General features: G+C 37.8%; 1 protein-coding gene across 19 annotated transcripts in view; it reads right to left on the reverse strand.

The window, feature by feature from the left end:
* Window positions 1-11,184, reverse strand: part of ebf3a (EBF transcription factor 3a) — a 93,783-nt gene extending 82,599 nt beyond the window's left edge. For 6 of the 19 annotated variants that reach the window (XM_064320763.1, XM_064320751.1, XM_064320761.1 and 3 more), the window contains exons 1-6: window positions 10,477-11,183; window positions 10,059-10,215; window positions 9,602-9,665; window positions 9,028-9,083; window positions 6,158-6,231; window positions 4,043-4,111 (exon numbers count right to left, since the gene is read on the reverse strand). In XM_064320763.1, the coding sequence (XP_064176833.1) occupies window positions 4,043-4,111; window positions 6,158-6,231; window positions 9,028-9,083; window positions 9,602-9,665; window positions 10,059-10,215; window positions 10,477-10,610 (554 nt within the window). In that variant the 5' untranslated portion in view covers window positions 10,611-11,183. Of the gene's footprint in view, window positions 1-4,042; window positions 4,112-6,157; window positions 6,232-9,027; window positions 9,084-9,601; window positions 9,666-10,058; window positions 10,216-10,476 lie in introns of all 19 variants that reach the window. The other 13 variants (XM_064320765.1, XM_064320754.1, XM_064320747.1 and 10 more) reach the window with 5 other exon arrangements.
* Between the last annotated feature and the right edge of the window lie 743 nt (window positions 11,185-11,927).

Genomic DNA, 11,927 nt, shown 5'->3' on the forward strand with positions numbered 1-11,927 from the left:
CAAAAAAAAAGTCAATCACATGAATTATTCAGTGAGTGGGCTGCCTGCAAAGGTCACTCTGCTTTGACCTTTGTGACAGGAAGTGAAAGGGAGCAGCGCTGACTAGGAAAACCCCAATCACTCTTCAGACACTTCACCATTATTAGTCCAAAGACATAAACTACAGTTGTAAATAAATCCAGAGTCCAGTTGCAGTAGAGCAAGCTGGATGTTTGTTGAGAAGTCATTCATTTATATAATGGAGGCTGTACGTTCAACTAGATATATATATATATATATATATATATATATATATATATATATATATATATATATATATATATATAAACACACAGACACACATGCATGCATTCATAAATACACAAACAGGCACACTACGAATGTACATGAGACTAAGGTCAGTCTTGAAAAATTTAAAGCCCCATCCAGATTGAAATTCTGTAACAGCTGTTAAATCTGACAAACTTTTTTTTCTTTTTCCTTTTTTTTTTTTTTTTTTCCCTCAACAAAAACCTAGTGCTGTAACAAACTCCAAGAGAAAATGGGATAAACAGATGTCTGGCTCGACTACAGGAAAATAGAACACATTTGGAATGATAAGTCTCCTAAACTCCGTTGAAAATGCCAGATCCTTGAGGATGCCAGTTACTGTCCAACAAGATGCCAGCAAGCAGTACGGCTGCCCCCCGTACCATCTGGGGAAATGTTGCTGAGAATGCTATCGATGAGAGAGCGCCAGCCTCTCCAGCGCACGGCCCCCTCGCAACATCCTCGACGGTGGGCTGCACTTTTAATGTTTTGATTGTAACACAATCGGACCTCCCTTGTCTGCCTCCACAATCGGCCTTTTGAGTTCTCGAACAGTCGGGCATTCTGTCCGTCCCCTCTCGGCCCACGTTCGGGAAGGGGCTTCTCGAAGGGGATGTAGCTAACCCAGGAATTTCCGCAGCATCGTTCGGAAAAGGAGAGGAAAAACAACCTGCGCGTCTCTCTGCGAGAATAGCCGCGCGTGCTGCATTTTTGGATCGGCGCATAAGTGTGAGGACGAAGCATAGCTATTACTAGAGCGCTACACACTTTTGCGTTGATCTTTGTACGGCGCGCATAATGTGCATTGACGCTGGTGGGCACCCGTAGAAGCAGCGCCACTGCACTTTGTGGTCGATGGAATGTTCTGGGTGTGATAGGATAAAAACGATCCGCTCATAGTTGTGATACGCAGACAATGGTACTTCCTAATGAGGAACATCTGCTTTTGTGATTTCACAGAACAGATCTCTCCGCTATGAAAACGATACTCCAGACCCTTTCAGCCAAGGCACAATGAAAATGTGAGCTTTTTATCCACTGTTTGAACTCACTACAATGTCCCTCTGCTATTTTTCCCTGGGCTTCAATTCTAGGCCTACTGTACTCCTCTTCCTATTTTACTAATGTTACAAGCATTGTTCCACAGATTAAAGCACAATACGGCGAGATATCATGTAGCTTAAAGTCTGTTTAGTGACAATACAAAGCAATGGGATTTATGAGAAGCACAAATGTGTTAAATATCAGTGACACTTAATGTTTTTAAAGTGGTCACCTAAGATTACTTTGAAGATAAATATATCACAGACTTTTCAGCTGGAAAGGGAAAAAAAGACTAGTGTAAGCTTAGAATGTTAGAGACTTCCCACAGGAAGTGGGGGAGGACTGGGTTTTGCCGTTTAAAATCAATCATTACATCTTTGGAGTTACAGACAGATATCTCTACATGTGAACAGCAAATGTGATCACAGATCTCAGATTTATGATGGAGTTCCATCACATCCTGCAGAGAAAACAGTATGCTGGTCCCTCAACACTCTAACCACTGCTTTTTGCTGGGATTCTTAGGCAATCCTAAAGACGCAAGTGACACTGTTTACTGATACTGTTCATTACATCATAAGCCAAAAGATACTGGAACATATAAGCAATATGGAATATATAAATGTCCAAAACACACAGGCACAAATATACAGGCAACAGACAAACTAACAAACAGAAACAGTTTGCTTTTATCGGATAGATACATAGATAGAGAGCACACATATTATAAATATGTATACTGAAATGCTAGTGTTGAGCAATGCAGCACATTGAGCAATACAGTTTGTTTACCCACTCTGATATCAAGATTCAGATGTGGTCTTCCAAACAATTAATTAATAAAGACATATTTATTTTATTTTGGATATTAAAGCACCAGAAACAGATTACAAATTATTTCAAAACCATTGCATGCATAAATATAGCAACAGGCAACAGATTGTTTATCTATAATTAGCACACTTGTGCTTGAAACAAATGGATCTTAATTTCTTGAATGCAGTAAACCATAAATAAAACTTTGAAAAAGTGATATCATCTGTTGTACTTATTTAAATTTTATAGGCAATAAAATATATTTTCCTGTTAAAGTGCTAAAATAATATCCTTGTTACACTGACTTACAAACTGCCTTTCAACTTCAGTCTTAAACTTGATGAGTGTTTCAGAAAAACTGAAGAAAATATATATAATTTGAATGTTATCTATTTATAAACAATAATAAACAATACACATCTACTATTGCATTTCAGTGGATAAGATTCCTTCAAGGTTTACAAATAACACTTCTAATAAATACTTTTCAAAATGTTATTTTAAATATCTAAAAAAATAACATTTCATTTATATATTTGCATCACTTTTGCATGTCTTGTTCTTTTATAATGCATTATTAAAGTGTAAAACACATTGCCCGTTTGTACCATGTAAAGACAGAACCACTCCTCATCATATTCAGTTCCCCAGAATGTTGTCCTACTTTCTGATAGTTGACACAGAGTGACTCAGAGTGAAAGCAACAACTGGTCAGTCCTATTTGATTACTAATAAGAGAGATGTTCCCTCTGTCACATACCAAACAGCCTCTGCTAAGCAAACAGCTATTCCAGCTAGTCAAACATTAGCATTGCTATCCAGTGGCGGCGGCGCCTCTCCCCGTGGCTTAACTCGCAGTCTTTCTCCCGGTCTAATTTCTCAGTCAGTGGACAGCAAAGTTCATGATCAGAGGATAACCCCCCCCCCCCCCCCTCCCGTAACCGGGAGAGGAGCTGACGGAAACCCTGCTCCGCTCTGGGAGCAAGCCAACGAGCCCTACGTCCACCGTGTCGGCCATACATGCAGCAGGCCTGTCTGTTCGAAGCGTCTGGGTGCAGAGCGGTTCCCGAATTTATGGAGGAGGGATAAGCCAGTAGTTCTAACCAAGAGATCCAAGAGGGCCACACCGTCACATCCTGTGCCGCATTTGGAATGCGCATCAGATCTGGTAAACATTCATGTTCTTAAGCACGCAAAATAAGGATACGTTCACTTAAATGCGTCAACGGCTGAAGACCCTCTTGAACGACTTGGACAATGACAACAGTGTTTTTCAAGAAAGAAAAGGAAAAACCACAACAGCGTCCTCCGCAGTGGTGTACCGCTGACGACTTCAACATGCAGCTACCCACAACTTTGCAAAGAAAATTCAACATGTACTTCAATATACTAAAAAAGAAAAAACTGACAACAACAGTATGTTATACGAAAAGCCCTCTCGCAAACAAATTGCCCTTCAAACCCTCACCGGTAGCCACAAAACCCAACAACAAGGCAAAGTGTTAACTACAAAAAAAAGAAAAAAGAAAAAACCATGACAAGGACTAAATGGAGTAAAACACTTGTTAGCAAATTAGGAAGAGACATTGGGTGATACATCTCTGCATTTAAAGCCAAAAACTCTCTAGGCATAAACTGCTCCTCACAGCAAGAGGAGAAGGGAGATGAGGCTGCTTCCCCTGACAACTCGCAGGCAATTACCGAATCCCCACAGAGTTGGCCAGGTTTCCAAGTCAACCCACCTGTGCATGATAACACAGGAGAACAACAAATGGTACAATGCACAAAATGAACTTAACACGGCCTGGAAGGCCGACGGCAAGCACCCCGCGCGGGAAGCAAGGGGAGAGGGGCACAGGAAAGGTTCGCCTACCTGTCAATGATCACCGGGTCCGAGGGAGTCTCGTTCCTGTTGCCGCAACTCTTTTTGTCGCAGCACCGACTGTGGGGGAGAGAAAAGGACCATATGATCAAAGATGACCCGGGGCGTGCATCGTGCAACTGTACATGTTGTTTTCTTTTTCACATTCTTTCTTTTTTTTTTTTGCAAACTCACTCACAACAGTGTTCTCAGTTTGATCATCTTTCTTTTTTCTTTCTTGTATTTTCTTCCTTGTGTGTGTGTGTGTGTGTGTGTTTTTTTTTTTTTTTTCATTTTTATTTTTTTTTTATAATCGTGAAAACGGTTGATCGTCCCGCGTGTCTGGTTGTTGTTGTTGATAAGTGTGCTACTCAATGAATCGCACCGAGTAAACATCTACTATAGCGCCGCTGCTAAAAGATGGAAAAACAACATGTTGTGGTGTTTGTCTTAGCAGTGAACTGAGAAGAGGCGATGCCAGGAGGCTGGGGAATACACTTTCACAGCTTCGGCTTTTGTTTACCTCTAATTGTCAAGCTGTTGTTTCTGGAGAGGATGCAAGATGCCACCTTCAACCAATATTTCTGTGGGGCATTATTAATTACCAGCTCAAAAGCCTTCATCCATCCATCTTGCACAAAGTGGAATCGTTTCTATTCTGTGAGCCTACCTATAGTTCATAATTGAATCTTCAAAAACAGCAGAAATGAACAAAAAATGTGTTTACTGCATATTTAAGAAAAAAAATACTTGTTTAATGGTTGCACATTTAAATTAGCTAAATTAACACCATATGGTATGGAAAGTATATAAAGCTCTTTAAAGCTGACAGCTAAAGAGATTAAAGAAAGTCTACATGTCTTCAACACATAGCTTACAATCACATCTGTGCACTTCACATGTTAATTGTAGAACATGCAGAAGTGGATAAGATATTGCCTTCATGGGCAATGATTTATATTTGTTTTCCAGAAAGAGGAAAAATCATATTTACCTATAGCACCATAAAACATATGCATATTTGTACCACTGCTAACCATGCAGAAATGGCATTTAGCAAATATGTACAGTATGTTAGTCAGGAATAGTATGCCCCTTAGAGTATGTTGCATGCTACTGTAGTCCAGGATGCTGGTGTTCACTTCCTAACCAACACTGCACTTCTGAATCTGTTTCCTATACCACAGCAACAAATCCAACAATCCATTTAGAATCTATGTCAAAAGGAGAAAGCCACCTTTCAATAACAGAAAATAGGTAGGGTACTCTTCCTGTGACAACAAATACATTTCTTAATTAAAAAAAAAAAAAAAAAACATCATGCAAGAAGTTAACTGGTTAAAGAAAATGCTAATCGGTAAATACACAGGAGTTTCCCTTTAATACCGACAGCAGAGAGTTGCATATCAGTGAACTTGAGGGCCTGAGTACAGAAGAGTCAAATGATTCCTGACATTCGATAACATCAGTGACCTGTTTTCAGGTTTTTAAATCCATTGCAGTGACACTGGCGCATATGAAGCACTTCCGTGGTTTTATCGCATCGTGTTTGTACTCCACGTTTATTGGTGGGAGTGATAACACAACGCTCTCCTTCAGTCTGCATTAGTGCGTAATGACAGTATAGTATGGTTAATGACAGATAATAGTGTTTGGACCATATGAGAAGTGTGCCCCTTGATATTGATTTTATATTAGCTATCTCGAGTAGGTAGACTATATCAAAATATAAATGAAGATCAAGGACAATAGCCTACTCGTAACGCGTTGTATTGTCTTAGTTCACAGAATTAGCAGGTCTTTCATCGGGCCTCGGCCTATTCGTATTGAAATATGCCCGAGTAAAATAGTCTACATGAAGTAGGTTGGATCCATGCGATTGCGAGTGACCTTCGTGAGATTTCAGCAACAACCTTGCTTGTGTATGTTAAGCTATACCAAGAGCCTGGAAAGTCAGTACACCTTGTTGTGAAACAGGAGAAATAACAGACGTTTATCCGAAAGGGAAGAAAATCTAAGAATTTTAAAAACCAGCAGATAATTCATATATATATATATATATATATATATATATATATATGTGTGTGTGTGTGTGTGTGTGTGTGTGTTATAAGCTCATTCTCTTACCTGCACATAATTTCGTGCGTAAGAAGGACTCGGCACATCTCCGGATTTTTGTCCTGGCCTTCATAAATAATAGCCTTAAAATCAAAGCAGAAATTACTTGAGTTGTAAATCATGAAAGTCAAACACAAACAACATTTAACTATGCGTGTTGGTTACACAACGCATTTAAATAATAGGGTTAAGGAAATGAAAGCATGCGAAAATCCAAAACTAAGCATTTCAGTTATTTCGAATATATTACATTATTGACACACAAATAATATGTTAATTATGATTTTGTTTTATTTTTGTTTTGAGACGATTATGGAAATTATATATAAATTATAGCCTATATAATTTTATATTGTTAACGCAATTGTATGCTTTTGCAGCTAATATGCAGTTGGCATAGAAAACATTAGCGTAGTAGATAACACAAATGGATACGCATTTTTAGTTTCCAACAAGGATCTCTATAAACTTGATTGATATTGGTATCAAAAGCAAAATATTTAGTTGCAAATATACAACTATATATGCAACTAACTGAAACATCGTCAATCTATTTTTGCACATTTTTAAATATAGGCTAATAAAGAATAAGGGTAAATTTTAACTCGTAGTAAGGGTTTTCAGGCGCAGAAGGACGGTTCAAATAATAGCCATAACCGTATACATCAACATGGTTATAATCTGGAGATATTTGTGGGGAAAGTGCTAATGGGCAATCTGTTGTTTATTTTTGAGCCGCTAACAATGATTTTTCTTTGGATAAAAAGCGGTGTCTGGGGGTACGGTTGAGTAATTTTTGAGCAGTGTCTTAAACAGATGGCGTAAAGCTGTAGGTGCGCTCGCCTTCAGTTCTTTCAGTGTCTCTCTCTCTCTCCCTCCCCTTCTATGTCTGTGATGTAGTAGAACAGACTCCGCCGTGCTTTCTTGTGAGCATGGCTACCCCGCACGCCGTACTCTACAACTCAACAGAGTGCAACGCGAAGTCCGTTCCTCCATTGGAAATTCTAGCCTATAATTACCAGGCTAATAAAATCTGGTCGACAGTCTAGCATGTGCAGAGTGTAACAATGGAACAAAAGCAGTAAAGAAAAAAGCCCAATATACATGTAAAAAGCCTTCACAATAAACATTATATTAAAACAGCCTACATAAAAATCAATATTTAAACTACGACTAAGCAAAATTAAAATTGTGTTGAATTTTATAACATTTCCGCTTTTTAAATTTCCACATGACTTTTCCATCCGGTAACTACATTCATTATTATTTATTGTCTATTATTGTTGTTAGCAAAAAATATAAAACAGGCTAAATTAAAAAATTTTAAAAAGCTTTTCATAAAAAAAAGCGTGACGATGTTTACAATGCACATCCTCGAGTCCACTTTTATCTATTTATGGCAAGAGTTCCAAGCACTTCATCAAGCTATTTTCCCCCAACCTATCATCTATATTGGGGTGATTTATTTTTCTAGTTTCAGCTGCAGATACAGAAATCCATAAACTGACTGTTCAGCGCCATTGACTCTTTGATCATTTACAGGGCTATTTTACCTCAATGAAGAGGGAGATTAAACGTCCCTATTTTCACCAGTATTTGAGCTGCCACAACAGAGTAAACGAATGATAATAATAACAGTATTTAAACCTCGCCACTTAAGCTTTCTATTCCGTGAAAGTGGAGTGTGCAGTTATCAATATATGTCCCTTAATTAGCCACCAGTGATTTCCGAAAACATTTAGCCTCTGTATACAAAGGAAATAGACTACATTGTGAACTCAAGAGCCTCTCACAGCCAGCAAGGGTCTTTTCTACTTCGAAATCATTACTGAGGACTGAGGAGTAAAGACCGTTAGTCTTTGCCAGAGACATTTTAGCACAGTCTACATGTCACACCACGTGTCTTAATAACAAAAGGGACAAACTTTAAATCTATCGACAAATGGTTTGAAAAGCTTAATGCGGTAATATATATGTTCGTAACATTTTTAAGGGTTGAAGTAACCTTTTTTCTCCATGGTTTAGCTGTCACTGCCGTTTGCGATAGAGTTATCACCGTGGTGTAAACAAAAATAAATACTGAATTTAATTATTATTATTATTATTATTATTATTATTATTATTATTATTATTATTATTATTATTATTATTATTATTTGACAATTCATGCACTTATATATTGTATTAATTTGTTTAGATTTATTATTTTACAACCGTGAATAAAATGTAAAAAAGGGCCATCATTTCATAGATATTATAATTTTACAGTATTCATTATTTTAGATACACTAGCAATGCAGAACTAGCACATGTAAAACTTAAGTTCAAGTAAGTATGTTATATGCTAAAATATATTATCCGACCACATAATTACGCTATGTCCAAAGAGTGACGTGCAAGAAATAGCGGCCGATCTGGGGGAAATGAACGGATTGTGGAGACCCCTGGAGCTTACAACTTGAATTATAGAGATGTGTGTCCGGGGGTCATGTTAGAAAAAATTACATCATGTGTCATTAAAGTGGACGCTACGTTCGATGTTTTAAATAGTGAAAAGTTATTCAACACAGCAACTCAAATCGCAAGCCATCTCACGCCGATACCATAGATTGTATGTAGAAATAAATATCATCCTAACAAACTCTTTCAAGGGCGTAATGCGATATTAAAATACAAAAAATAAGTTGTTTTTTTAATAATAATTACAGTTAAATAAAATGCATGTTGAACCCACAGTCAGACAACTAAATAAATCTAACTGGCAAGTGAAAAAGGTTCAAGTCTCAATTTAAAATGAAAGAATGCGCATCAACACGCCGCAAATCAGAAATCATTTAAGAAAACAATCAGAAAAACAATGATGTAAACAAATAACTTACCTGTTTTGTCATGGAATCGATTAGTCGTACGAAAAGATCCTGTTCTGTTCTGACGCCTGGAGAAATTATTTTATTAATTGAGATAATGGATTTAACAAGTGACTGTCTTCATGATGTTAAGCTGCCAGTAGCATTCATAACATCCAAACAAAGCAAAACATTATTAATTCTCTTAACTCAAAAGTGATAAAATGCATAGTCCATATCCACATGCGTCTTTGTGATGAGGAAATATTTTCATAAAATTTAATCAAACCGAGCAGTGCTTTTAATAAATACTGCATTACGTATTTTAATGGTGAAAATGATATAAGAAGAAATGTAATATGTTTTACTCAAAAAGCACAATGTCATATCTATAATCATCCGAAAAGGGACGGGGAAAACTTACACTCACATACAGTAAATAAGTCCCCATGCATTGCTGATTTTATGCTCCATATACGAATTAATATACATTTTTAACCTTTATCTTGCAAACCCAGCCACAGAACCAGGGAATGATTAAATCATCCAACATAATTAATCTAAAAAATCTAAACTCAGATATTTTGGATAGTTAGATGTCACTTACCATTGCTGTACAATAACTGTAGTTTGTAATGAATCCCATTGTTAGTTTTTTCACTGTTTGGTTCCTGTAAATAATCAGCATTTTTTTGAATCAGATTGGCATCTTCAGCAATTGTTTTGGTGAGTGCTACTCTCTAATATATGTGTATACATTTGCAGTTGTATGGTTATGTGTCTAAGTAGAAAGTTGTACATCTATCTCTCTGTCCATCTCTGTTTAGCATAACGACATATGTAATTTGAAAAATAGCCAATCGTTAACAATTATATTTGTATATTATAAAAATACATAAAATGTGTTTTATGTTCCCATGCGCTCTACGAATGTTATTGAATCTCAAAAGTGCACGTGGCTTCCACGACCTCCAGAGCACCGTGGTAATATTTTAGTATTGAAGGTAAAGTGAAAATCACATATACGGCAAATGGTTTGGACGATATTCCAAAGTAGCGCTTACTTTCTCCTTCTCCACAAAGTCCACATAAGCTGTCCGTTCGATCTCGACGGGTTGTCCCTGTCTGTCATACAGAGCCAGGACGAAGTGGAAAAAATTGGATTTTCTGAGGTTGGATGGCGGTTGCTTTTCATAGTGTGCCCGAGCCAAACCTACACCGCTGCGGGGAGAAAACGAGAAACCGTCTCGGTTAAATGTGATACACCAGAGATAAACCGAACTGATGAAAACATTGGAGATGGGCAAGTGCGTTTTGGAGACAGGAGATTTCTTGATTTGTCACTTTAACAGTAATATGATGTAATGAAAGGGAAAGAGGCTGAAGAGGGGCATGGGGAGATTGTAATTGATACTGGGTATTGAGGGGATTTAGGGTCGATCTGAGAAATACATTAAAAATCGGATGATTTGGCATACGTACCTTTGGGCGGCTGTGTTAGCATCCACTACCCCAGCTGTGTGCATCCACGATCGGACCGGATTCATCCCACTGCCCAGCGGTTCCTCTTTCATTGTCGTCCCACCTCTCGGAATATTTTCCTGAATCCCAAACATTAAAACAGTTTTTGTGCAAAACCAGCTCCTATCGAATGTGAAATCTTTTTTTCCTTGGTGATTGGAAGGTAAGTCTGAGTTTGCTCTTGAGTGATCTGTGGAAAGAAAGCCCAGTTCACAAGTCCTGTTTCCTTCTTCAGTCCGTCCTGTGTTGGCACGACATAAACAATTTACACAGAGTAGGCTACTGTACTTCAGCAGCTAGTTGGATCGTTATCCTTCCGTCGGAGAAGTCGCTCAACTAGCGATGCGCTTTGTTGTAGTTGTTTGTTTTTGTTTTAATAATAATATTAAAAAAGAAGTAATTTAGCAACTTGTGTTTTGGTTATGCTCTCAGTGTGGTGTCATCCTTCTAGAACAGCATCAAAAAACCTTCAGGACACTGCTGAATCGACCACTTCTGGCAAGGCGCTCCTGCTCCAAAAGACAAATAAACGAAAAAATGATTACCATGGAGGTGTTCCCGGACACAGGAGAGGTTGATGAGGGGCCTTTAGCGTCTTGCAGAATGGATGGAAGCATACAAAACTCAGCCCTCTATCCCCTAGGAATGGAACCTTTCCCGGGAGCCAAAACTCTAAACCCACGGGATCCGCGCTGTCAGAATATGACGCTCAATGGGCGTGGCTTTGACCAAATATGGGAGACTGACAATTTCTGTCTGCTCGCGCTCCTAGGCTCTGCGATTAGACTATTATAGCCGCAACCTGAGAACACCAGCACCACGTCCTCCTACAATATAGTGAAAATGTTCCCCTCAAATGAACATTCACTGAAGATGTAATTCTCAAAAAAAAAAAAAAAAAAAAACTTAAGGAGGCCAACCAGTAGTCCGTAGTCAAAGGAAGAACAAAGTTATTTGGACTAGAGCTAAAATCATATTGTAAATACTTGACTAACTCTGGTGTGCACTGTTCTAAATAGTCGATATGTAAATGTGTTGCATTTTAGCGCCAAGAGAAGATATTTGGCATATCGCAAAGAAAACATGACTGACAGTAGCTACATTATATGGAGAAGACAAACGCACAGCTTCATAAACTTGTAGTAAAAATAATTCAAATGTAAGTGTATATGTTATATACGGTATTACTCTATAACACAATAAAATGTAAAACAAAAAGTAGATTCTTAAAAATGTGACCTGTGCATTAGAAATAAATTATTTTCATTTGAACAAATGTCATTAAATTGGGAGGGACAAAAACGTAGCCTACATATAAACAACAAACGTATTGAGCATTTAACACATAATATTTGATTACAAATAAATAAATAGATATATAGGAACTGCAAACATTATTTGGAATAGCATCT

The sequence above is a fragment of the Anguilla rostrata genome, chromosome 2 (genome assembly GCF_018555375.3).
Source record: "Anguilla rostrata isolate EN2019 chromosome 2, ASM1855537v3, whole genome shotgun sequence".
Classification (NCBI taxonomy): domain Eukaryota; kingdom Metazoa; phylum Chordata; class Actinopteri; order Anguilliformes; family Anguillidae; genus Anguilla; species Anguilla rostrata.